Raw genomic sequence first — 24,996 nt, forward strand, 5'->3', positions numbered from 1 at the left:
CGTCTCCGACACATACAGCAGTCGGTTCAATCTTCCGCTTATACCAAAAATGTACTACCGTTGCCCTTCTCGATGAAACTCTATTGCTGCTTGGTTGCGATCTTCTTTGCTTCTCGCTTTGCCTGTTTCTTTTGCTGTCTTCTGGACCCTTTCTGTTCCGCCACCTCTTCGACTGGCTTAGCGGCTCCTCTATCCTCGTCGGGCGCTGAGACGGCAGTCTGGAACGTCGAGCTTGCCCACAGGATAGCGCACACCGATGCGAATGCGCTGAAAGCAACCATGTAGCGCGGATCGCTGTCCTCGCTGTAGTAGCCGGAGCGCTTCTTGATGTCGTTCTCGTATGTGATGAGCAGCATGGTGAAGGCGAGTAGCGACAGAGTCATTCCGATCACCGGATTACCGGCCACACCGAGGCGGGTGCGAAATTCATAGTTGATCAGGGCACCGAGATCCTTGAATGCGACCAGGAAGAAGGCGGCAAACATCGTGGTGGCAGCAAGAGCGTAGAAGGAGGGCATGACCGAGTCCGTCGGCCATTTCGGCTGCGCGAGTTGGAAGATCTGACCGGGCAGAAGCGTTTGTTGTGCCGCCGGGATGGCAGGTGCGGCGGGCGAGATGAGGAACTCGCGATAGTTGGCCGGAAACATGGGTATCCTCGTAGGAGGGGTGATTTCGAGCATGTTGATGTGCAATGTACGAGGATGAGTCGCCTTCACAGGTGCGGTTTAGGATGTCAGTGACGGCAAAGGCATGGCGGGAAGGTTGTAGGAGACCTCCATTCCGCGATGTTGGATGGACGGAAATGTGCATTGAACGTCTCGTGCGAAAAGACAGGTCAGTTGGGAGATGCTCGCCTGCGTCATGGTGCGCCAAATTGGCCATGCGAGGTAGCTTCTTCCGACCCTCGAGCCGAGCCGACCTTGAACCCGAACATCCGCCCAAGGCACACTTTTTTGCTCCCCACCAACTAGACTCGCATCACATCCATCGCTTCAACACTCGCTCCCACCCCGGCAAAGACTCACAAACCCAAACCGTAATACAACGATGGCTACCTCTTCCTCATCTTCCGGCCGCAGCAGCACCTTTTGCCTGGTCAAGTCGTCCATCAACATCGACGAGACCTTTCTCGTACCACACATCGTGCGACCGGGCGAGACGATCTCATCGTCGGGACTAGTCTCGCGACCCGGTGGCAAGGGTGCCAACGTATCCGCTGCGATTGGGCTTGCAGGCGCCAAGGTCTCTCTATCTGGTGCTGTGGGCAAAGACGCTACGTGGCCGATCGACGAGCTTAAAGCGCGCAAGGTCATCACCGATGACGTGGAGATCCTGGACGGCATCCCAACAGGCCGTGCTTTTATCCAGATTGCCGAGGACGGCGAGAACAGCATCGTTCTGCTCAAGGGAGCCAACTTTGCCACGGACAGTAGCTCGGCCGACCCTTCCACGGCATTCACATCCAACCCGCAGAGGCAGATCACCCACCTCGTCCTGCAAAACGAGATTCCGCTTCAGACCACCGTGGCTTTCCTCGAGTATGCCAAGTCTGACAAGGCAGGCAACCACATTACAACGATCTTCAACCCATCGCCTATGCTGAGCAATGCGGAAGTCGAGTCGTTCCCCTGGAGCAGCATCGATGTGCTGGTGGTGAACGAGGGCGAAAGCATCGAGCTGCTCTCGGTTCTCGATCAATCGGCTGCCTCGAAGCTCGAATCGCTAGCTGCAGGCGAGGACAAGTCGCGCCAGGTGCTCGAGGCGCTCTCGGGTCTGCAGCAGCTGAGCTCGACGGCATGGCTCGTGCTCACCCGCGGAGGACAAGGCGTCATGGCCAACGTGCAACTCGCCGACTCTCAGTCTCAGCGCAGCTTCTTCAACGTCCCGCCGTTCAAGCCAAAGCAGGTGCGCGATACGACTGGCGCAGGAGACACGTTCGCGGGCAACCTCGTCGCAGCCTTGATGGGCCACAATGTTGAAGCGGACGAAGCTCTGACCTCGTCAGCCAGACCAAAGCGCGAGCAATTTGTCCAACAGGCTCTGGAATGGGCTTCACGCGCTGCCAGCCTTGCATGCGAAAAGGAGGGCGCCATGCAGAGCATCCCTGCCGCCGAAGAGGTCAAGGCGCGAGCTCCATGAGCACACACACTTACTTTCTCTCTCTAGATCGGTTTTCACTTCTCAATGCCATCAGCCGGTCCAAAGAATGTGCACAGAATCGACGAGAAGGAAAAATGCAATTGCTACCCTGGGCCTGGGCCTGGGCTGGGGGCGGAACGAGGGATGCAGCGACGCGAGGATGGAAGAAGGACGAGCTTACTTGTTCTCGCGGACGACCTTGTCGATCCAGCTGGCGACATACTCGACGTTGTTGGTGGTGAGGCCGGCCATGGAGATGCGCGAGTTGGCGGTGAGGTAGATGTGGCCCTCTTCGAGCATGCGCTTGCACTGGTTGGTGTTGAGGCCGAGGAAGGTGAACATGCCGATCTGCTTGAGGATGTGGTCCCAGTTGCCCGGTGTCTGGAACTTCTTTGTGAGGAGCTCGAAGAGGCTCTCACGCATGGTGATGATGCGACCCGCCATCTCCTGGACGTCCTTCTGCCACTGGGCAAACAGCGCTGGGTCGGTGAGGATCATCTTGACGACGCGCGCGCCGAACGCAGGCGGATTCGAGATCTCGGAGCGCTGGATAGCGGCGAGCTGCGAGAAGACGGCAGCGCTCTGCTCGGGCGTTGCCGAGACCACGTGGAGCGCACCCACACGCTCGCCGTACAGACCGGCGTTCTTGGCGAAGCTCTGGCAGATGAGCAGCGGGATGCTCTTGCGCGACACAAAGTGGCGCACCGCCCACGCGTCGCGGTCGAGGTCGCCCGAGGCGAAGCCCTGGTATGCACAGTCGAAGAAGGCAAAGTGGCCCTTCTCGACAAAGATGTCGGCGATCTGCTTCCACTGCTCCTGCGTCGGGTCGACACCGGTGGGGTTGTGTGCGCACGCGTGCAGCAAGAAGACGCTCTGGTTCTTGGCGTTTTTCAACGCGCTGGTGAAGCCGTCAAAGTCGAGCGCAATCGTCTTGGCATCGTAGTACGGGTAGTCGACGGGTGCGATGCCGACCGTGTTGAAGATGGCCTTGTGGTTGGCCCAGGTGGGATTCGAGATGTGGATCTGTCGCTCCACGCCGAACTTCTGGTACTGGTAGAAGCGCTGGAGGAAGACGGCACCCAGGTGGTTGGCACCGGTTCCCGAGATGGTCTGGACGGAAGCGACGCGCTTCTCGGCAATCGCCGGCGAGTCGGCACCGAGGATCAGCTTGGCGGCGGCATTTGTGAACTCGGGCAGACCGGTGATGTTCAGGTATTCGTGGTCGACGGTGTCGTCGGCAATGAGATCCGACTGAGCCTTCTTGACCGAGGGGAGGACGTACGGCTTGCCGTTGTTGTCGCGGTAAGCACCCACACCGAGGTTGACCTTCTTGTCGTACTTGTCAGCCTTATACGATGCGGTCAGCTTGAAGATACTGCGAGCAGCCGAGAGAGAATCGAGAGAAGAAGAGGAACGGTTAGAGTGCTGAGTCGACGGAGCTCGCGCTGGATGCCGGACACTTACGCATCTTCTGGGGCCTGGGGAACGGCACTCCAAACAGCCAGGGCTGGGGATGATGAGTCGGCAGAGAGAGATGCCATGGTGAGTATGATGGTCCAGGAGTCCTTTCTGGAGAGCCGAACGGAGATGAAAGAATGTGGTGGGAGGGAAGGTGGGAATCCAAGGGCGAGGGTGGGATGGGAGGCTGGCAATTGAGAAGAATCGCTGCAAAGCAGCTACGGTGTCTCGAAGTTGGCAGCTGATCTGAGCGGAATCGCTGTTCGACGCTCGAGGCTGGGCAGGGAGTCACAGTGCGTTGGAGCCAGATACTGACGTCCCCCCGCACCAAAGCTTTTTGGGCAGCGTGACCCTGCGGAAGATTGCCGACGCGCGCCCGTAACCCTGTCCCACCTCGGCGAAATCCAGCGCTCCTATCGGCAGCTGCGGTCCGCGTCTCTCGCGCGAGAAAATACCGAATCCACTCCGGACTGCATCCACACGACAATGCCAGATGCTACTCTACTCAGCTTGCAATCAGCCTGCGGCTGCAGCTCGACTCTCCACCTTTCGACCACAACTACAAACGTGCGGCTGCAGGAATCGAGAACCTATGCAACAAGCACTTGTACCGAACGTCGGAGCGGGGCAAGACTTACCTGCTTGACTGATGCCGTTGGAACCTGAGAGATGGCCCTGAATGTTGCCCAGGCGATTTGCGGCCATGGTTGCTTTCCGAATCCGGTTGGTCTGGAGAGGTGTTTTTATGGTATGTTCCCGTCCGAGCGGTTGTCGCAATGGCGCAGTACGTCGTGTGAGGGAGTGGATGCCAGACTGGTCGTGGAGAAGAGGTGAATGGTAATCGAGACGAACGGTATGGAGGTGAGGCCCGACGGCTGTCCATCCGGCTAAAAGCAGGAGCCTCTGCGGCCCAGACACGACGATGGAGCCGGGCCACAACCTCCACGATCATCACGACGCAGGTCGCCGGCGCTAACCTGCCTCGATGCGGGGTTGCCTTATGCTTTTGTCTTGTGAGAGCCGTTGGGCGCGCCTCGCAATTTCGGAAAGGCTCGGACGATCAGGGTTCACAAACAATCGGGCACATCAGAGGCTTTGAGCCCGATTCAAGTGTCAAACAGCGCCCCCGAGTTGCCGAGCATGGCTGCAGACGTGGCATGGTAGACTGGAACCGGGGGTCATGGCAAAAAGCTGGCATTGCGACATGGCGTCTTGGTCCTTTGTCCACAGTGGAAGATGTTTCTGCTTCAACCCGGACGACGGGAAAGGAGGCAGGCGGCTGAGTGCCCTAGTAGCCTCGTTCAAACTGCACCCGCGTCCTCCTCTTGATCTCTTCGACTGCCAGATGCGACGAGCTTGGAGCCGAAGTCGGTACCATCGACTGCGCCAGCGCCCTTAGGGCATCCGACCCTGCCCCGGCAGGTCGGGTTGAGTGGAGTGTGCTGCCGTCGTACTCTGATGGGGGTGCTCGGACAGCACCAATGTCAGCAAAGGACGCAAGCTCACACTGGCACTTACGCTTCCTTGTTGTGCCATCGCTTCCCAGAGTGCCTGCAGTAGGCTCACGAGCAACTCATTGATCTGAGTAGGGGTGGTCGGGTGCTGGGTATTGTAGTCTTCAACAGTCCTGCGGAAGGCATCCTGCACACGTCGCGTATCCATGGTGCGATGGTCGGGGAGGTTGAGCAGGTCGGGAGTGCTTCGCGTCGAGGTTCCAGCCGTCGGAGGGCTGCTAAAAAGGGTGTGCGACGGCGCGAAAGTGTTGTTGGGCAGGAACGGGCCTCGTTCAGCGGTGGGCCTCGCAGGGTAGTCCTTCTTTCGATCCCATGGGCCACCAAGCTGTCCCGATGGGCCGTAGACCTGAAGGCGGGCTTCCTCCCTCGTCAAACCGCATTCCTGGGTCAGTCTGACCATCTCCGCAACGCTGGTCCTGTCCAAAATCCACTTCTTCGGGCATCGTTTGGCCCTGCTCTTGTCAGAGCAGCCCTTGCACTTCTCGACCTGCGAGTCGGCGTCGGGTGGAACACAGGGGCGGTGATACGTGCTGCAGTCGGGGCAGGGGAGATCCGGAAAGTGCTCCTCGGTCAGCCACTGCCGCATCTGTATCACAGCTGCAGAGATGGTGCCCTTGCGCGGCGACGTGAACCGAGGGTGCGGACGACCGCGTTCATCGCCTTCGACTGCTGCAACAGAAAGGATTAGTGACGGTCCGGAGTTACGCCTTCGATCGAGTTTCGAATGAGGCTACCAGTATGCTAGCAAAGGAGCACTCACCAGAGTCGTCGTCGTCGTCGCGGCTTCGTCGACCCAAGGACTGTCGCGAAGGTCCTTCTGCAACCAGACGAAAGCGTCAGCGAAAGGCACAGCTGCTATTAAGCCGCGATCCTTTCCGTCGATGGCCTCGACAGATCGACCGCACACCGTACTTACCACTTTCGTCTCGCTGGCGCGCTTGCACCCGTTGCGCGGGTCGTGGAGTCGCGCTCTGAACGCCGGGGACAAAAGTTGCGCGTGAAACGACATGGCGTCGAGTTGCGCTCTGAACAGGGCGCAGGAGGCCATCGGGCCCTGGTGCGATTCCCTGGCCATCCGAAAAGTCGTCGTCGTCGTCGTTCATTGCGCTGCCAGGCAGAGGGTTCAAGGAGGTCAGGGATATGTTGAGAGCGTAGAATAGGCCGTCGAGGTGGTGAGCGTGTGGTGGTGGTTGTTGCGATGGAAGTAGCAGTGCGTATCGATGCAGTGCGGATCGACTCAGTGCGGATCGACTCAGTGCGGATCGACTCAGTGCGGATCGACTCAGTGCGGATCGACTCAGTGCGGGACGGCGGAAACATCGGCAACACAGTGACTGTCCGCTGCTCCGCATCCGCACAACGGCCAAGTCGACGCCGATTCGGGCTCCATTGCCGACACACCGGACTGCTCCGACTGCAACGAGTTGCTCCATTGTGCGATGGAGTGCGGCGAGGAGAGTAGGGGAAGACGCAAGAGCGAGCAGGGTAATGCAAGACGTGTGTCAGACACCTCATCAACGCGTCCCGAAAAACACGGCCAGCCGCGATAGACTCTGATCGAAATGAAGCCGGCAAACCTTGCAGCTCGTGTAAACACCAGCTGCTCTGCATTGCATGGTTCCGCTCAAGCACGGAGCTCTGGGAGATGCAAAGCTTACATCTCTGCTCTGCCAAAGTGCGTCGAAGCGGAACAAGATCCCGGCGAGGCTGAGTGACGACACATAAGACAAGAGAGTGAAACGAAGAGGAGAGGCAAGGAGGGAAAAGATGGGGGAGAGAGAGGGAGGGGCGCGGGGTCGGTAAGGCAAAGACGGATGCTCAGCTCTGTCTGTCCCTCGGTCTCGTTGTACAGTAGTGCGGAAACCAGCACGAGACGTTCAAAGCACACCGTCCATCCATCCAACATCACACTGCCTTTTGGCGAATCAGATTTGTCCCAAGACATTCCATCATTCGCGCTTGCGTTTTGTTGTGACTGCGACTGCATTTCATTGCGAGAACGACTGCGTGCTGAGTCTGACGATTTGCTGCGTTGCGATTTGCTCCATGGCTTTTGCGGGTCGACTTGTTCTGATCCCGACGGCTGCTGGACGATTCGACTTGCTGCGCCTCTGCGATCCTCCTCCTCTTCGTCGCCCGATACTCCCTCTGCTAATTCGCCTCCTCGACATCTGCACGTGGTGTGCCGGCTCCTCTCCCTTCCTCCTTCTCGCGCTCCCGTGCGATCTCCCGCTCCATCTTCTTGCGAGCAGAATACCTCTTTTTGAGCTTCCCGTTCTTCCCGTTGTTTCTGCTTGTGGGCATTTCTCTGTTCCTCCGCATTGAGGATCTTGAACTGGCGCAGGATGCTGTCCATCCTCATTGTCACCGTCAACAGAGCCAGGGAAGTGGCGTCCGAAAGGGCCTCAAAGGCACTGGCAGACCACAGCTCGTCGGAATCGAGGCCTCTGTCTTCATCACCGTTGTCGATGGCGTCTTCGTCATCTTCGACAAAGATGTCACCATCCCCTCGCTGCTCCCAATCCCAATCGTTCTCCCTATCCCGATCGTCCTCAACACGCATTTGAACCAGCTACGACTGCCTTGTGAACGAGAAGCTAATCTATTACGATGTGATTATGCGCTCGTCTCGTCTGCGACCTTCTGCGAGCCAACCGAGGTTAGACGTTTGTCGAAGGCAATGAAAGCCGAGCTGCCCTCAAAGAGCTCATCGATCGACTCTAGTGATCGGCAGCTCGTCTCTGGGTAGAAGGCCCAGATGAACGGCATGCAAAAGAAGTTGAGCGCGCCGAACAGGAAGCTGTGTACCGATGAGAGTGCCGTTGAAGACGAGTGTCAGCTTCGGCTGTTTCAAATACGAGGGTCATAGGCGCCGTGCACTTACAAGGTGTTGTACTTGATGGCGTTGAACAAGAATGGCGTGATCTCGGTGACTACTCCGTTGCCGATGCTCCATCCAAAGACGGACCAGCTACCGCCTTTGGCCCTGATGAAGAGCGGAAACACCTCGGTCGGGTACAGCCAGGGAATCGCCAGCCAGCCAGCGGCGAAGGCGGCCGTGTAGATAAAGATCATCGAAGCCAGAACAGCGCCCCATCGTTTGGCGAGGGCCAGATCCGGACTGACCGACTCCGGGCCATACTCGAGCGCGTACTTCGCTGCGACACCAGCGATAAACAGACTGATGCCCATGATGATGTTGCCCCAGTACAGCGCTTTGCGTCGACCGGTGCGGTCCAGCGTAAATACCGAAATGAAGACCGCGAACATGTAGGATACCTGCGGCGCGAAGTGTGACAGCGTGGAACAGAAGGTTCAGTAAAAAAGGGAGCCCGCTCATTCAAACGAGCTTGTGGCACTTACATCGTTGAATCCGGAGAGAAGTCGAGCAAGAGTATCGCCAAAACCTCCGGAGCGGAAGACCGTGGGAGCATAGACGGTGACGACTCCGATTCCGGCCAACTCCTGAAGAATCTGGAGCCAGACCACAAGGATGATCCTGCGACGAAGGTGGAGCTTGCCGCTAGACGAGACGAGCTGGCTGATGAAGCCGTCTTCGCCCTTCTCCATGCGGATTCGCTCGAGTTTTGCGACCTGGAGAATTTCCTGGAGCTCGGCGGTCACGGCGGGGTCATTTTCGTTGTACGGGTGAGAGCGAAGCCTGGTAAGGATGCGCTTGGCTTCATCCACCCTTCCCATTTTGGCGAGCCAACGAGGAGACTCGGGGAAGAAGGGCAGGGCGACGAGGAGCATCGCCACGAAGACGAGCTGGAAAGCGAGCGGGAATCGCCAGTTGAAGCCGTTCGTCTCGATATTTCGGACGCCAAACGATAGCCAGTACACCAACATCAACCCAAAGATGTTGCATACGAACTCGAAACCGATTGCTTGCCCACGCTTGTCATGTTTCGAGAGCTCCGCTACCCAAACGGGCACCACCGCATTGTACGTTCCTGTCCCGAATCCGCAGATCACTCGGGCGAACATCATCCAGGTGATGTTCTGGGCGGAAGCCTGAAGGGAAGCGCCGAGAACGACCCAGACCGAGCCGAAGAGGATGGCCTTCATGCGTCCGACGCTGTCGGCGATGTATCCACCGCCGAGGCCGCCGATCAAAGTGCCGAGGTAGTAGATGGCCACGATGCCGCCGATGGCTGCACTATCGCGTTCGGTCTGCGAGCCATTGACGCCGGAATCGGTGCGCATAAGCCTTAGGTAGTCCTTGGACTCGTTGACGCCGGACATGACTCCCTGGTCGAAGCCGAAAAACATCACGGCGATACCCGCCACCATCTGAACGGCCCACGTCATCTGAAACGCGGTGAGTTTGAGCACTCGCTTTTCGCTGTAGACGGGCGGGATGAACTTGCTCCAGAATGGCTCGGCGAGCTCGGGGAAGTCGGACGAGTCGACTTCGCGCAGCGAGCTCGTCTTGTACAGGTCGGGTGTGGCATCCTTGGAGAGCTTGGGTTCGTGCGTCGGCGTTGCCGCAGCGCGGGTTGGAGAGCCTGGTGAGTCCATGGCGGGAAAGGCGAGAGAAGTGCGAAAGTGTGCAATGGGAGCCGTCCAGGTCCGTCGACGGACCAAGCAGTGTCGCGGTCTTTATAGCTGAGCTGACTAGACCGGCCCTGTCCGACAAGAAGCGGTCACTACGCAAGCGGACCGGCAAAGAGGCCTGAGAGTATGTGCGGATCGGTACTGATCCCCCCCACGTAGACCTCCCCAGAGTGCGGGTGTTTTTGCGGAGGAGAATGGACCAACCCGTAGCGAGGTTCGAAGCACCTTGGGAGCGCAGAGTGCGGAGACTCGGGTCGGGCAATTTAGAGCAATTAAAGCACCGATGCCGCTTCCGTTGGACCGAAACGCCGGGCATGCTTTCCACCCTCGCCCTCCGAGTGCGCCTGTCCCTTTCGCCCGTCACCACACCATCTTCAGGAGCGACAGCACGCGCCAGAGAATATCCAGCTCCAAGGACCTCAACTTCACTGTACATCTTTATCAAGGGCAAGGTTCGTCTGTCGTCTCAGCTTGACCGGTCGCACGAGCGCTTCCGCTTGGCACAGGCGGGTCGGAGAATAGAATGGACGGAACGATGTGCTACGTAATGGAGAGGTGGGAGAGGAGGCCAGGTGGGATAGAAGCGAATCGGAGTCTGTAATTGCGGAAGGGAAAGAAAGCCGGTCGAAAGACCAGCCTAGGTACGACTCTGTGCCGTTGGCGTTGGCAGAGCGCAGTGCAAGACAGGTGTCATGAGTGAGGACAGTTTTCCGATGCCGAGATTGCCGCCGCCCTTTATGAGCGTCCAAATTTAACCGCGAAATCGCCGGTGCGGCCAGGTGCGGGCCACATCAGCTGTAGGTCTAACAAAACTGAGCGAAAATTCGCATGTGCGCCGCGAGCAGCGACGCGCAGTGCAGCTGCACTTTACTCGAAAGACCAACACTTTTCTCGCGGACGCGTTGCAGCTCGCATGTGGGATCCTCTCTTACTTCCTTCGTTGTGTCAACGMCCTCATCAMCTCMCCTTGCGCACACGACCGCCATACCTATCCACACCTCCGCCTTGGTGCAGACGTTGCAATGTCGGAGAGCGACAAGCTGACGCTGGCGCGCGTGGCGTGGATGCAGTCGATCGTGTCGCACCGCATCGTACCCGAGCGCTTTGCCAAGCACCTCTATGCGCGCTGCTGTGCGGTGGCGCAGACGGCGTATGAAGAAAGCACGTATCGCGCCATGATGCAGGAATCGTCGAGGCATCTGTCGGTGCTGGATCTGGAGCTGCGCACCGTCTCCGACCAGGCAACGGGCCAAGCCGTGCTGGCACTCGTCAACACCAAGCAAGACACGCTCATCCAGGGCGCCACGCGCTACTCGCCACTCGAAATCTCGTTAGTCAAGAAGCTCGTCGAGGAGATCTTCAAGGCAAGAAGGGATGCATATGCAATTCCGGCCATGGAGGCGGTCAGGCTCGGCAGCAAGTTGAGGACCCATCTGACTAGGGATGCCACCGAAGAGCTGCTCAGAAACTTGGTCGACCATAAATGGCTAGACTATTCCTCGTAAGTTTCCCACCCTCCCTCTCGAGCAGGAAAGAAAGATGGCTGACGTGGGGTTGTAGAGAGGGGATTTATACGCTTTCGACAAGGTCGCTGGTGGAGCTGCGCAACTATCTGCAGAACGAGTTTGAGGAGCACTACAACACGTGTACGCACTGCAAGGATGTGGTGACGCTGGGACTGGCATGTTCGCATGCAACACGCAGCTGTTCGGCGCGCTACCACATGCACTGCGCGCGCAATACTATCGGCTCCGCTGTAAACGACGACGAAGCCCTGGCGCGATTGACGGGCTTTCCGTGCCCCGTTTGTCGCCGCTCCTGGAAGTCCCGTCCCATCGGCCCCAAGGCTCTAAGGCTTACGGATCGCGATACGCCCTTCAGCTCCCAGCCCGAACACTCACGAACCCAGCCCGCGCAAGACGACGACGACGATTCCGACGCCGAAGTCGATTCCCAACTCGCCTCGCTCGACGGCGAAGAAAGCCCGCAACAGGCTACCACCGTCAAGCCAGAACCAGCAACAACCCAACCCGCACGCCGCCAAAGCCAGCGTCGCCGCATCGACGACAGCGACGACGACGAACAAGATGTCAAACCCCGCCGACGCCTCCGCTAGCTTTCGCACTCTTCGCAATCATACCCCGAGCCTTGAACGTGTTCACTCGAACCACCTTGTGAGCTTAGCGCTTCTCCACTCACGTTTGTCAGACAGGCGCGCACGGTGGAGAGGACAAGACGATTTTGACAAACGTCTATGGGGAGTACTAATACAAGCGATGCAGAGGTATGACGGCGACACTGAGTTGGCATGCGACCTCGAAGAGATCAGTAACATGCCGTGGTATGTTGGAATTATGCTGAATGGGAACCGGGAAACGTTGCAGAGAGAAAGCTGGTGGGCTGAGCGCGTCCGACGAGTTAGTGTGCGAGACCACGCGTCGCCTGGGTGCGCTCGCTCTCGAGCTTGGCCTTGTTGGCGGCAAAGGCGGCGTTGCGCACCTGCTCGACCTGCGCACACTTGTGCTGCTCGGGCAGACGGTGCTTTCCGCAGAACTTGAGGCTGCAGTGCGGGCACTCGCCCACGAGGTTGATGGCTGCATCCTTGCACTGCGACTCGGTACCCGCGCCGTTCTGGCAGCGCTTCTTGGCACCGCCACGCAGACGCAGCACTAGGTGGAGCGTCGACTCCTTCTGGATGTTGTAGTCGGAAAGTGTGCGGCCGTCCTCGAGCTGCTTGCCGGCAAAGATGAGGCGCTGCTGGTCGGGGGGAATACCCTCCTTGTCCTGGATCTTGGCCTTGACGTTGTCGATGGTGTCCGACGACTCGACCTCGAGGGTGATCGTCTTGCCCGTCAGCGTCTTGACGAAGATCTGCATGCCACCGCGCAGACGGAGGACGAGGTGGAGAGTAGACTCCTTCTGGATGTTGTAGTCCGACAGAGTGCGGCCATCCTCGAGCTGCTTGCCGGCAAAGATGAGGCGCTGCTGGTCGGGGGGAATACCCTCCTTGTCCTGGATCTTGGCCTTGACATTGTCAATGGTATCCGAGGACTCGACCTCGAGGGTGATGGTTTTGCCAGTGAGAGTCTTGACAAAGATCTGCATGGTGGATGGCTGAGTCGCGGGTTCAAGTGAGACTCGACGAGTGTTGGGAGGTGCGAGCGCTGCGGCTAGATAGGTTGCGTGGATGTGCGTGCGAACGGACGAATGCGTTCGCAAAAGACGCGGATAGGGTCAAGCTTGGTGTGGATAGCGGATGAGGGTGGTGGTGGAGTGAGAGCGATGAGGGTGGCGGGGTCTTATACGAGGAGGGTGGGATTTGAGTGACTCAGGTCGGGCGAGCTTGCACCGGCTGCAAGCGGCGTGGGCGTGGCGTGCGGGAGTGGGTGCGGGAGAGCGAGCGGGAGGCAGTGTGTGTGTGCTTTGCAGTTGCGTTATCTGCGGACTCACGCAAGCGGCCGGCCGGGCTAAGCTAGGCTGAGCCTGAATTTCGGGCCCAAAAAGACGGGGGGCAAGGCTGGGCAGTCGCAGCCGTGAGCCTTGCGTTATCGCCCTGACTGCATTTCGAATTTGGATTTTCACCGCTGGCGGGCCCGGTGTGCCTCGGCGGCGGCGGCGGTCGGTGGTGGTGATTGCAATTCGAAATGACGGATTTGCAAGCGTGTGTTTTTGGCGGCCGGTGTGGCGAACCCTCCACACGCGGCCGCATTCGCGCAGTTTCATGCAGGCGCCTACTCTAAATCCACCCTCTCCTCTCTTTAGTGCGTCTCGAACCAGCTGTGGGCTGAACTCAGACTGTCTCGTCTCTGTCTTTGGCTGGCAAAACCTCGGCCCCCTTTTTTTCGCTCAACCTCCACAGCCCTCTTTGTGCTTCTGCACCTTTCGGCTGCAAGTTGCGACGTGGCGCGCCGCCCGCTATCGTTGGTCGGGGATGACGCGTCCCCTCCCTGCCTCTGAGTCGAGAGCGAGAGGTGATCGAAAAAAGGGCCACATGGCAACGTCGCCTAGCACAGCCCCTGACAGCCTGTCTCGCGCGTTCCTCTTTCGCCGCTGCCCTTGACTCGAACCCTGGATTACCCAGCAACGGGGGCGTTCGGAACCAAGTGTCTCGCCTTGACCCGTCACCGGGCAACTCGGGACCTGTGCTTCAGTCCCGCCTCCGGAGCATCACTCCTTGCACCGCACAGCTAGGAACATCTTGCGTCAGTTCGAAAGATGAGTTGATCGCGTTTTGAGGAGCAGTTGAGTGATGCGCCGGGTAGAGGACGGACGAAAGCGGCAGGTCCAGCCTGGCTGCTTGGCGGCGACTGAGCGCCTTGTGGAGGCGCCCCTCCGAAATGAAACCCCATCCGCATCTCGGATCGCAGCACGTCGTGTATGTCATCGAGCATCTGAGCATGGACTGCTCCGCACGCTCGCCAGCTGTCTACCCCACATCGTACCGAGTCATGCCGAGCACCAGGCGCAAGATCTGATCCCCAATTGGTGAGCAATTGAGCCAAGAGCCAGGAACACGTCGATGCAGCACTCTCCTGCGCCGCTCTCGCGTCTCACGCTGCGCCCAAAGTCCGACCTGTCACATCCATTGCGGCCTCGCCAGCGCACGTCATAAAAATCACCTGGTCATTCACAAACCCGACGTCGCAGGCACGTCTAAGGGGTGTGGTATCTACTGGCATCATCGTATCAACTACATGTATGTGTATGGGCAAAAAACGCAAAGCAAACGCATCTAGGCCACGCGACTCGCCAAACGGCGGATGGCAGGCACCGTGATGTACGCCGGGCAGTAGGTCTCGATGCCCGTCACCTCGCGCGGCAGCGGCAGCTCGTACGGCCCCGCCTCGTCCACCTCGGGCGGCAGCAGCAGGTGGTCGTTGCGGTCGTTGGGCACCACGCGTGACGCCACCGCCTTGAGGATCTCGGGCGAGATCGGATTCTCGTAGTCGGCCACATAGTAGTGCGAGATGAGCTTCTGGATCTGCGTCGGCGTCAGCATCCAGCACACGTCGTAGATGATGTCAATGTCGCCCAGCGTCGCCTTCTTGAGCTGCAGCAGCTTGGTCGCCTGCATGAGGTGCTCCAGCTGCAGTGTCCCCTCGGGCATGTCGTGCGACTTGCACCACTCCTCGATGCGCGTAATGTTGTACTGGATCTGCATCGCCCGCTTCCACGAGCAAAAGTTGCGGCGCATCAGCAGATCGTTGAAGCTCGTCACGCCAATCAGCTTCAGCAGCTCCGTCACCACCTGCTGCGTCACCGACGGCTCCACGTAGTAGCTCTTGAGGCTCTTCCACACCTTGTTGAGGATGCCCAGGATGTCGTCCATGGTGTGCGTAGGCGTCGAGTTGTTCGACAGCAACCTGTTGAACAGTCGGCCCGAGTGGTCGCTCGTCACAAACCCGGGCAACGACTGGCTCTCCACGAGCGCAGGGATCACCATCTTGTGCAGTCGCTTCTTGGCCTCCTGCATCCAGGTGTGGTAGATGTTGTACTCGAGCGAATCCAGGTCGTGCTTAACGATCGTCACCAGACGCTCGTAGTCGCCCCACTCGAACGAGCGCGCCGACCCGTCCACGCCCGGTCCGATGCCTTGCAGCATGTCGCTCTCGGCGATGCACACAAACGACAGGATCTCGTGCACGTTGGACAGCCAAAAGATGCCCGGGATGATCGCCTCCTCGCCCTGGAACGACATGACGTGCTGCTGGATCGTCTGCATCACGTTGGCCAGGAAGCGCTCCGATTCGCGCACCAGGCCGTACTTCCACATCTCGTTGGTCACCAGCGAGATGAGGTGTGCCGGGAAGAGCACCTCCTTGGGCGATGGCGGGTTCTGCAGGCTCGGAGCCGGCACCTTGAGGAATCGGATGAGTCCGTTGAGCACGTCCTCGTCCAGCTGCTCCTCGTTCTCCAGGATGCGGATGATCTCCTCGGACGGGTCGTCCTCGTCGTACTCCTCGTCGTAGCCGTTGCGCTGGCCGCCGAGTCCGGGGATCTGGTGTCCGTCCAGGCCAAAGGCGACCGAGACGTGGCGGTTGGCAGTCGCCGCGCTGCGCTTGGCGGCCATCATGGCCTCTTCGTGCTCGTCGCGGCTGAGAGGCTGGTCGCTCCACGGTCCCGCCTCGCTGTGGCGGCGCGGTCGGCGCTTGGGCCCGCTGTTGGCGTAGCCGTTCTCCTTGCCCGTCGCCATGTTGAAGACCGGCGGCGCTGCATTCTCGATACGCTGCGAGTTCTTCTGCAGCGTGTTGAGCGCATTGGCACGGTTGAGCTGCTCGCGCAGCGAGGCCACCTCGGATCGCAGCGAGTTGATCGTGGCGACGTCGTCCTCGGACGACTTGGTGGCGCCGTTGAGCGCGTCGGAGCGAGCCTGCAGCTCGTCGGCCTGACGCTCGATCTCGGCGGTGAGGTCGGCGATGCGCTTGTCCTGCTCGGCGATGCGCTTGAGCGACGCCTCCTGCTTGGCGTCGAGCTCGCGCTTGGCAGCCACGAGCGCCTCGAACTCGGCTAGGGCCACGGTGGGCTTGGCGAGCTCCTCGGAGAGGCCACGGTTGCGACCCTCGATCTCGTCGTGCTTGCCCTGCCACGTGAGGATCTGCTCCTCGAGCGCCTTGATCTTGCCCGAGAGCTCCTTGTTGTCCTTGATGCGCTTCTGTAGGTTCTGGGTGAGCTCGACCACCTTGTTCTCGAGCTTGTACGAGACCTCCTTGAAGTGCGACACGGACTTGGCCTCGTTTCGGCGCGCGATGAGCTCCTTCTTGGCAAGGCGGCGACGGTAGCACGACTGCAGGTGGACGACGCCTTGACGCTCCTTGCGGTACTGCCTGCGGGCCATGGCACCTCGCAGCAGCGCCTGGAGACGCGTTGCCGAGAACTCGACCTTGGCGGTCTTGTACTTGGATCGCACTGCACGGCCACGGGCGACGCTCTGGATCTTGATGACGGCATCGCGCGTGGTGAGGTACTTCTTGCGAGCCAGGAAGCCGCGTGCGACGGTCTGGATCTTGGTGGCAGCGGTGGTCTGACGCAGATCGTCGACGTACTTGATGGCCAGGCGCATACGCCACCAGGACTGAACCTTGACGGCGTTGACGCGCATCGCCTGGTACTTCTTCTGCTGGACGTGGCGCCTGAGGTTCTTCTGGATGACGGTGGTGACGGCATTGAGGCGGTCGGTCCTCCTCTGCTCGAATTGGGCGAGCATGCCGGCTCGGAAGAAGATCTTGGTGAGACCGACCTGATACTTGTCCTTCTCGGTGATGGTGGATGTGAGGATGTGCGTTGCGAGCGCCTTGACCTTGTCCATGTCGGACATGTTCCATCGATCCGAAGAGACGAGCATGTAGTATCGCTCGGCAAAGTCGGCAAACGTCCATCGCGACGGGTAGCCTGCACAGCTGATGCGGATGGTCTCGAGCACACCGCAGGCGCGCAGCTGTCCGAGCACGTTTTGCGGCTCGACCTCCCACGCCTTTTTGGCCTCGTTGGGCTTGATACAGCGAATGTAGTGGACGTTGGTGCTGTCGATCGTCGCCATGAGGCTGACGAGGGAGCTCTTGAACTGCGAACCGAGGGTGGGCTTCTTGATGCTCGCGCCGGGCAGCTTCTTGGGCGCCGGCTTGGCCGGAGCGACGCCTGCTGCGGCGTCGGTGGGCTCGTCGGGCTTGTGCAGGTTGAGGGCGGTGTCGAGCACCTCCTTGAGGAAGGGGTTGGTGGTGCTGTTGAGCAGGTTGAGGTGCTCGTCCGGCACCGTGTCCTTGTTCTTCTCGACAAAGCCGGCGCTCGAGTACTCGACGTCGAGCGCGTAGTGGCAGACGGTGAAGCTGGTTTGGCCGAAGCGCGGCTTCTTGAAGGCATTCTTGAACTCGGGTCGCTTGTCCATCTGCGTGTAGAGCTTCTGGACGAACGACTCGTCGGAGCCGGAAGGCAGCCTGGACTCTTCGTCGAGGAGCGAAAGGATGCCGAGCTTGCCCTCGATCATGTCGATGCAGGGCTGGTTGTCGGAGAAGTCGATAAAGGTCCACGAGATCTGCTCCTGGAGGTACTCTTCCTGCTCGAGCTTGAAGACGTGGTGGTTGAACTCGTGCTGGAGGCGCTCGTTGGCGTAGTTGATGCAGAACTGCTCGTACGAGTTGACCTTGAAGCGCTCGAAGCCGTAGATGTCGAGGACGCCGATCATGGACTCTCGCGTCTTGGACGAGCCGAGTGCGAGCGAACGGTTCATCTGGTCGACGAGCCAGTCGAAGAGGCAGGTGTAGATGTACTTGGACACCGAGTCACGAACGACGATGGCCTGCGCCTGGGTAAGGTTGGTGATGACCTTTTCGCCCCTGGTCTGAAGCTGGCGCTTGACGGTCCACTTGCGGAACTCGGAAGAGTCGATGCCGAGCATGCGCGTGGCCATGAAGAGGCTGGGCTCGTCATCGGCGAGGACGGCGTCGGTGCGTGCGGCTGTGATCTGGACGTTTCCGAGGTGCAAGAGGGCGGCGAGGAGGCGGAAGATGTTCCACTGACGCTCGATGGTGAGTCCGACGACGCTGAGAGCCTTTTGGGTTGCCTTGAACTCTTCTGCGTCGTTGACGCCGTTGATGATGTGGCTGCCGGCGCCGCCCTGGTTGAGGTAGAAGAACTTGGAGGCGTCGTCGAGACCGAGATCCTTCTTCTCGGACGAGGGCGCGCCTGCGCAGAGCTGGTAGAAGATGTGGTAGTTTCGCTCTGTTTCCGGTTGGTAGACAAGACGCGAGCGCTCGAGGAGGTAGGTGCGCATCTTTGCACCGACGATCTCGTGGCTCTTGTCGAAGAGGATCTCGAGGTACTTTCCGAATCGGGACGAATTGTCGTTGCGGGTGGTTTTTGCGTTGCCAAAGGCCTCCATGATGGGATTTGTGGCGAGGATCTGCTGCTCCGTCTCGCTCATGCCGCTGGTGTCCTTGCCGCCTGCGCCTGCCTTGCGGCTGCCGGGCTTGTCGGGATCCTCGACGGTGGCAAAGTAGCGCATGATGTACTTTGCCGAGACGGTCTTGCCGGCACCGGACTCACCGCTGACGACGATGGTCTGGTCCTTCTCGTCGCGGATCATGCAGCGGTAGGCATCTTCTGCGATGGCAAAGAGATGTGGCTCGAGCTCGCCCTTGCGTCTGCCGGAGTAGGCCTGGATGATCTCGGGGCTGTAGAGGCTGAGGCCGTAGAAGGGGTTGACGGCGATGAGGACGATGCCGGAGTAGGTGTAGATGATGCGCTGGGAGTATCTGTTGAGGATGGTATGGAGGACGGAGGGCTCGTTTAGGTAGCTGAGGTTGGTGAGATCGTCGGTGGCCTCGAGGAGCGGTGGGTTGCGCAGCGGTGGCAGCTCATCCTCGCCGTCCTTTGCGGCGAGCTTGGCCTGGGTGGTGGTGACGGTCTTGGTGGCGCCGGTGTCATCGAGGGTGAACTCGAGCACGACATCGCCCGAGCCAGCTGTGGATACGGGCTTGGCAAGCGTGGCACTGATCCAGCCGAGCTCCTTGTCAGGGAACCAGGCTTTGGTACCGGGCACAAAGGCCGCGAGGAGGTCTGCGGCGGCAGGAGCCATGGTGGAGGTGGTCGTCTAGACCGAGCTAAAGGAGCTGCGGCTGAACGTGCGTGTGCGTCAGGCGAGCGTCGTGAGTCGTCGCGATGTAGAGCACACCAATGCAGGCACGGTTGCCCGATACTGATCGACAGGCAAGCACCACCTGGGAAGCTTGCTGGGGGAAGGATTCTAGAGGGCCGAAAGGAAGGGTTGGAGAAGCCTGCTCTCGGGAAAAGGGGAGTGGTCGGGAGGACGCGGAGGGAGGAGCAACTGCGAGCGTTGCGACCGAGTCCAAACCCGAACGACGAAACGGAAAAGGAGGGAGGAGGAGGAGAAAGAAAGGGAGGGCTGCAACAGGAGTTGGTGGTGATGCGACTACAATGAAGAGGCACCAGGTTGAAGAGATGCAGGCAGGAGAGGGCTCTCTGGCGGCGAGGAGGAAGAAGGAGCGAGCGGCAGGGGAGGCGGTGCGTTGCGTTGCTCCTTGCTGCCACCGTTGTCGGCCTTCTGCAGCTCGAGGGGAGTGCAGCGCCGTTGTTCCAGCAGCACGCCCGGCGAGCCGAAGCGTGTGTGCGTCTCGCTCTGTCTCTCTGGCTGGGCGCTTGCGGTTGCACCCTTTGCCAGCCAAGCGGGGCGGCGGCGGTGTGCGCGCGCGCTCTCCTTGCGCCACGTCTGGCCGCTCAGAAGGCTGCCGTCTGCTGCCGCGAAATTTTGCGAACGGATCCATGGACGCGCACATGCACGCACGCTCTGACAGCTTCGCCCGAGCACCCGCCAGCGCAGCGCCGCACAGCGCTGCACAGCGTGCCCGAGCGCGATGAAAACGACGACGCGCTCGCCTCTGTCCAGCTGGCCGCCCACTCTCACCGCACACGCGCCTCAAAGGGGTCGAAGAAAAAAGGCCCGAAAGTGTTGGACTCTGGCCGAGAAATTTAGAGCTCGGCCAAGAACAAATTTGTATCGCCAGCGTGGCCTCGCTGTACCCTGCAGCGCCAATTTGTATTCGCTCGACTTCAAGGACGGGGCTTTCATCCACCCATCGTCCGATCCAAATAGCGATGCCATGCCATCACCCGATAGACACCAACGAATCCCAGACACACGAGGAGCGAGTCAAATCAACATTCGGAACGTCTAAAGGAAACAGGGCGAGCTAAAGCCGAGACCAGGATACACTTTCAATGCGATGAGGATGCGGATGCGAAGAGTTGAGCAAATGCGTCGGGACACTACTCGGGTATGTTTGCACTGGGCGTGGTCGTGATCCTCCAACAAGCCAGCTTACACGAGGTACTGCTGCAGCCCGGCAGCCTGCACCTTGTCGGGGATCTGCGTGTTGAGCTGGCTCACAAAGCCGCACACCTGGCCGCGCAGCAGCGCTCCCAGGTTGTCCTCGTCGCCGGCGAGCACGTGCGCAAACAGCTGCAGGATGGTGTCGATGTTCTGCGTCGCCACACCGTTGTTGCTCTGGATGAGGTTCATCATGCAGTGCAGCACCGGCGACCACTCCGCCATGTCCTTCTGCAGCGGCAACGACGAGAACAGGATGGGCAGCGCCTGGTCCAGCGGCACCGCATCCGCGTTCTTGATGATCATTCTCGACAGGCACCCGCACGCGTTGTCGCGAGCCGTCTGCACCTCGTCCGACTCGTTCTGGCCCTTCTCGAAGAACGGTCGGATCGCCGCAAGCAGCGCAGGGAAGTGCGCGCTCAGGTCCGTCTGCGTGTTCTCGATCAACACGCCCGACGCGAAGACGGCGTTGGAGCGCACCGACGCCTCCTCGTCCGACAGCGCGCGCGACAGCAGGGACAGCATGTCCTGCGTGAAGGGCGTGATGGCTCCCTTCATGCCCGTGATGATCTCGCCCAGCGAGCCGATCGCCGTAGAGCGGTCGCTCATCGATCGGCCAGGAGTGTAGTACTTCATGATCTGCGGCATGAACTGCTTGAGCGGGTCGGTGAAGTCGGCGCCCAGCACGTTGGCCATCGCACCCACGAGGTCCGACGCCGCCGACACAAGCACCGACTCGTACTCGGACGCCTCCTCGTTCTCCTCCTCGGGGATCTCCGAGTCGAGCTGCGGCGGGCTCTTCTTCTCCAGGATCATGATCGTGTACGTGCACACCACATCCAGGTGGTCCGGTGCGATGATCGCAGGGCCGTTCTTGTTCAGGCACTCGGCCAAAGACTGGCACACCTCGATCGCGGCGGTTCTGTGATGCGACGAGCAAAAAAGATGCAGCGTGTCAGTTTCAGCTTTCCGTCGACAAGAGAGGGCTTGAGCAGCAACGCGCCGAGACTCGAGCCGAGCAGGTGGCCGGATCAGTGAAATATAGGTTGAAAGTTGTAGTCACTCGACCGCTCCTATAACGGACGTCATTGTGAGCTGAGAAAGTTTGTCATCCTTTGGAGGCCGTGCTGCTGCTGCTGCGGCGACGTCTGCGGCTGTCTCGGCGCGTGTGCGTATGCTCATGGGGTATCAAGGCAAGAGGGGGTATATTAGAAACTTACCGGTCATCTTCGCTCTCCCACATCTCCATGACGGCAGGGATGACGGCGTTGACGAGCTTCTGCACGTCGGCGTTGAGCGGCACCTTGACCTGCACGCCAGCCTGCCACGGCTGCGGGTTGCTCAGCTCGTTGAGCGTGTTGATGAACGTGAAGAGCGCAGAAACGGCGCTCTTGCGGATGCCCTGGTAGAAGTGCTCGAGCAGGATCACCAGCTGCTCCACCGACTCCTGGATGTAAGGCAGGAAGCCCGACTTGGTGTGCGCAAAGATCTCGCCCAGCGAGTCAGCAGCCACCTCCTTCTCGATGGCGATGGCCGAGTTGACGTTGAGGAAGGCGTCGTTGAGCTCGTCAATGTCGACAAAGCCATCGTCGTCGTCATCGTCGCCACCGGCGTTGAGGCCGGGGATGCCGATGCCGTTGACGGTGCCGTCGCCCGAGGCGCCGGGGACGGGGTCGTGCTCCGACTGCTGGCACGAGTGGATGAGGCGCGGCACGACGTGGGGCAGGAAGGGAGTGAACTCCTCGCCAAACACGCGCGACATGACGGCGAAGAAGATGAAGCTGCACTCGCGCAGACGCGGGTTGTTGAGGTCCATGCCCTCGAACGCGAGCTTCATGAGGTCCTGGAAGTAAGGACGGAAAGCCTCCTTGCCGACGGCCTCGGCAAAGGTGCCGACGGTGTCGGTGGTGATGCCTCGCAGGTCCATCGCATCGCCCTCCTCGGTGAGCGTGAGGAAGGGCTTGATGCGCTGCATGGTCTGGTCAAAGTAAGGCAGGAAGCCCTCCTTGGAGGCGTGGGCGGCACTGCCGATGGCGCCCGTCACGGTAGCCTTGACGGGGAGCGGGGCGGTCTCGAGGAGGCCGGCGAGGCGCTCCATGATGGCGGGCAGGTACTGCGAGATGTCGGCACCCATGACCTCGAGGAGCGAGTCAAGGGCGGTGCAGGCGGATCGCTGGGTGGCGGGGTCGTTGACGAGCTCCATGATGACGGGCAGGAGCGTGGCGTGCTTGGCAGCGCACTCCTCCTCGAGCATCTCGCAGAGGCAGCCGAGCGCAACGCAGGCGGCCTTGCGGACGACGGCATCGCCGTCCTTGAGACCAGCCTCGACGAAGGGCCAGAGGTCGTTCATGTGGGGGCGGATGTACTCGGAGCAGCCCTCGACAGAGACACCAAAGGCCATCATGGCGGCCTTGCGGTGGTGCGGGTCGGGGTTGGCCATGTAGGCCTGCATCTGCTCGAGCAAGGGAGGGAAGACGTGGCTGGGGGGCAGCTCGGTGGCGAGGCCGTCGATGACGCGGAGGGCGAGACGCGAGGGCGAGTCCTCGTCGACGTCGTCCGAGTCCTCCTCGACGGCGATGGGCATGAGACGAGCGATCATGTGCTTGGCGAGGCCGAGGCTCTGCACCTTGGAGCGCTTGTAGGAGCAAATCCAAATGAGCGAGTTGAGGCACATGAGGCGGAGGTCCTCCTCGTGCTCGGTGTTGGCGCCGTTGGCGAGGAAGAAGTCGATGAGCTCTGCGATGTGGTTGGAGATGATGGGCACCTCGAGCATGCAGATCTCCTCGAGCACGTCGAGGATCTGGCGGACGCCGTCCTGGTTGCTCTGTTCGAGGCACTGGTTGAGCACGCCGACCATCTGGGGCACGGCGGACTGCATGGCGGCGAGGTCGGCCGAGGCGTCGCTCTCGAGGTTCTGTGCGACCTTGCCGAGGGCGCGGACGGTGGTGACGCGCACCTCGATGCTCTCGGGGTCCTGGAGGCTCTTGGCAAAGAGCTGCATGATCTGGGGCAGGTGCTTGTCGAGCGCCTCGCCACCGTCGACGAAGGTCTCGAGGACAGTGTAGAAGACGAAGAGCGAGACTTGCCTGTGGGTGGCATTGGGCGAGTCGGCGGCGTTGAAGAGGAAGGGGAGGAGGTCGTTCCAGGTACCCAGGGGCAGCTCACGCTTGGCGATCTCGGAGATGACGCGTGCGATGGAGTTGCGGACGGGGGCGGCCTGCTCGTTGGTGACGACCTCGAGGAGCTTGGCCTTGATGCCGTTGCGGACGTCTGCGGGCTGCTTGTTCCAGACCTTGCCGCCGCTCTTTGCGAGACGCTTGCGGAGCTCGACGGCGGCGAGCTGACGGACGGCGAGGTCGGGCGAGGTGGCGAGGATCTCGAAGAGCGCAGGCACACACTGCGGGTTCTTGTAGTAGTTGTTCTGGAGAGCATCGGTGGCAGCCTTGACGGTGTTGGTGTCGGGGACGTTGCTCTGCTTGAGGAGCTCGTGCAGCCCCTGCACGAAGGAGGGCTGTGGGGAGAAGAGGAACGCGGAGATGCGGCTGGTGAGTACGGAGGCCCTCAAGAGTATCGACGAGAGAGGCGGTAGGGCAGCACACGGGCGAGACTTACATCCATGATGGCGACAAGCACGGCCGACCCGCTTCGGTCTAGCTCGGCACTTGTAGGTGTGTGGTAGAGAAGAGGTTCGCAGATGGGATATCGGCAAACGATGGCGCGCGACGATGACACGCCTAGCTTGCGAGAGAGTGCCCGCGTAAGGAGGCACGAGTCGCAATGGGGTGAGAGGTAGATGTGAGAGAGCCTCGATAGTATCCGCGGGTGGATAGACGAGGGTTACAGACGAGGAAGAAGGGGAGGATGGGGATCGGAAGGAAGGTCGGGTGCGGGAGAGGTGCGGGTATGAGGTCCGCACTCGAGCCTCAAGAAGAAGTGCCTCGCGAAAAAGAAAAAAAAGTTGCAGCCAAGCGTGCCACGCTGCGTGCGCCTCTCGGCGAAAGGAACACTTTTTTTTAGGAATTTTTTGTCTTCGTGCGCCTTCCTGCGCGTGAGGTGGAAGAAGAAAAATCTCGCAGATCCAGAGTTCAAAACTGAAATCAACGCACAGCGCACAGCCAGGGCGTCCAGTTGCTCAAAGTGCATTGTCACCAGGCCCTCCCTGTGGCCGAGGAGGGGAAGGCAATGCCCCTTCTTTTGGCTGCACCTTGTGGTCGCATAGATGTCGCGACTCCATCCGACGCAGAGAGGGAACAACTGTGTGTCAGGGTTGTGTGTGGCGCGTTTGTGTGCCGCTTCGTGCGTATGTGCAGAGGAGGGCTTGGAGCTTGAGCCAAAAACGCATGGACCGTGGATGGACGGAGCGCCGCATAGTCGAATCCGCTCTTTTTCTGTCGCACGAGTCAACCAGAGACAGGCTGCTCGCACGGCTTTGTGATCGGCTCTGCAGCTCTGTGGAAGAGCTGAAAGAATGGAAATTGCTAGGCGTGC

At 60.1% G+C, this 24,996-nt stretch overlaps 9 protein-coding genes across 9 annotated transcripts; 2 read left to right on the forward strand and 7 right to left on the reverse strand.

Moving 5' to 3' along the window:
* Positions 1 to 80: 80 nt before the first annotated feature.
* PAN0_013d4737 (uncharacterized protein) lies at positions 81 to 680 on the reverse strand (the record flags this gene model as incomplete). The annotated part of the gene is made up of 1 exon (XM_014799865.1): positions 81 to 680. One exon carries the CDS (start codon positions 678 to 680, stop codon positions 81 to 83), a length of 600 nt encoding a protein of 199 aa, XP_014655351.1.
* A 367-nt stretch (positions 681 to 1,047) lies between these two features.
* PAN0_013c4738 (ribokinase-like protein) lies at positions 1,048 to 2,139 on the forward strand (the record flags this gene model as incomplete). The annotated part of the gene is made up of 1 exon (XM_014799866.1): positions 1,048 to 2,139. The coding sequence occupies one exon, from the start codon at positions 1,048 to 1,050 to the stop codon at positions 2,137 to 2,139; it is 1,092 nt and encodes a 363-aa protein (XP_014655352.1).
* A 177-nt stretch (positions 2,140 to 2,316) lies between these two features.
* PAN0_013d4739 (aspartate aminotransferase) lies at positions 2,317 to 3,680 on the reverse strand (the record flags this gene model as incomplete). Its single annotated transcript, XM_014799867.1, has 2 exons — positions 2,317 to 3,514; positions 3,604 to 3,680. 2 exons carry the CDS (start codon positions 3,678 to 3,680, stop codon positions 2,317 to 2,319), a joined length of 1,275 nt encoding a protein of 424 aa, XP_014655353.1.
* Positions 3,681 to 4,885: 1,205 nt separating this feature from the next.
* PAN0_013d4740 (uncharacterized protein) lies at positions 4,886 to 7,674 on the reverse strand (the record flags this gene model as incomplete). The annotated part of the gene is made up of 6 exons (XM_014799868.1): positions 4,886 to 5,050; positions 5,116 to 5,777; positions 5,872 to 5,928; positions 6,028 to 6,347; positions 6,770 to 6,818; positions 6,987 to 7,674. 6 exons carry the CDS (start codon positions 7,672 to 7,674, stop codon positions 4,886 to 4,888), a joined length of 1,941 nt encoding a protein of 646 aa, XP_014655354.1.
* A 53-nt stretch (positions 7,675 to 7,727) lies between these two features.
* On the reverse strand, positions 7,728 to 9,632 carry PAN0_013d4741 (sugar transporter family protein; the record flags this gene model as incomplete). The annotated part of the gene is made up of 3 exons (XM_014799869.1): positions 7,728 to 7,911; positions 7,996 to 8,390; positions 8,475 to 9,632. The coding sequence occupies 3 exons, from the start codon at positions 9,630 to 9,632 to the stop codon at positions 7,728 to 7,730; spliced, it is 1,737 nt and encodes a 578-aa protein (XP_014655355.1).
* Positions 9,633 to 9,982: 350 nt separating this feature from the next.
* PAN0_013c4742 (non-structural maintenance of chromosomes element 1-like protein) lies at positions 9,983 to 11,784 on the forward strand (the record flags this gene model as incomplete). Its single annotated transcript, XM_014799870.1, has 3 exons — positions 9,983 to 10,120; positions 10,448 to 11,169; positions 11,256 to 11,784. The coding sequence occupies 3 exons, from the start codon at positions 9,983 to 9,985 to the stop codon at positions 11,782 to 11,784; spliced, it is 1,389 nt and encodes a 462-aa protein (XP_014655356.1).
* A 302-nt stretch (positions 11,785 to 12,086) lies between these two features.
* PAN0_013d4743 (ubiquitin domain containing protein) lies at positions 12,087 to 12,773 on the reverse strand (the record flags this gene model as incomplete). Its single annotated transcript, XM_014799871.1, has 1 exon — positions 12,087 to 12,773. The coding sequence occupies one exon, from the start codon at positions 12,771 to 12,773 to the stop codon at positions 12,087 to 12,089; it is 687 nt and encodes a 228-aa protein (XP_014655357.1).
* A 1,627-nt stretch (positions 12,774 to 14,400) lies between these two features.
* PAN0_013d4744 (myosin 5) lies at positions 14,401 to 19,239 on the reverse strand (the record flags this gene model as incomplete). The annotated part of the gene is made up of 1 exon (XM_014799872.1): positions 14,401 to 19,239. One exon carries the CDS (start codon positions 19,237 to 19,239, stop codon positions 14,401 to 14,403), a length of 4,839 nt encoding a protein of 1,612 aa, XP_014655358.1.
* A 354-nt stretch (positions 19,240 to 19,593) lies between these two features.
* Positions 19,594 to 24,651, reverse strand: PAN0_013d4745 (ARM repeat-containing protein; the record flags this gene model as incomplete). Its single annotated transcript, XM_014799873.1, has 5 exons — positions 19,594 to 20,080; positions 20,504 to 21,430; positions 21,729 to 24,019; positions 24,121 to 24,242; positions 24,615 to 24,651. The coding sequence occupies 5 exons, from the start codon at positions 24,649 to 24,651 to the stop codon at positions 19,594 to 19,596; spliced, it is 3,864 nt and encodes a 1,287-aa protein (XP_014655359.1).
* Between the last annotated feature and the right edge of the window lie 345 nt (positions 24,652 to 24,996).

Source organism: Moesziomyces antarcticus (assembly GCF_000747765.1).
Source record: "Moesziomyces antarcticus DNA, scaffold: scaffold_v10013, strain JCM 10317, whole genome shotgun sequence".
NCBI lineage: Eukaryota > Fungi > Basidiomycota > Ustilaginomycetes > Ustilaginales > Ustilaginaceae > Moesziomyces > Moesziomyces antarcticus.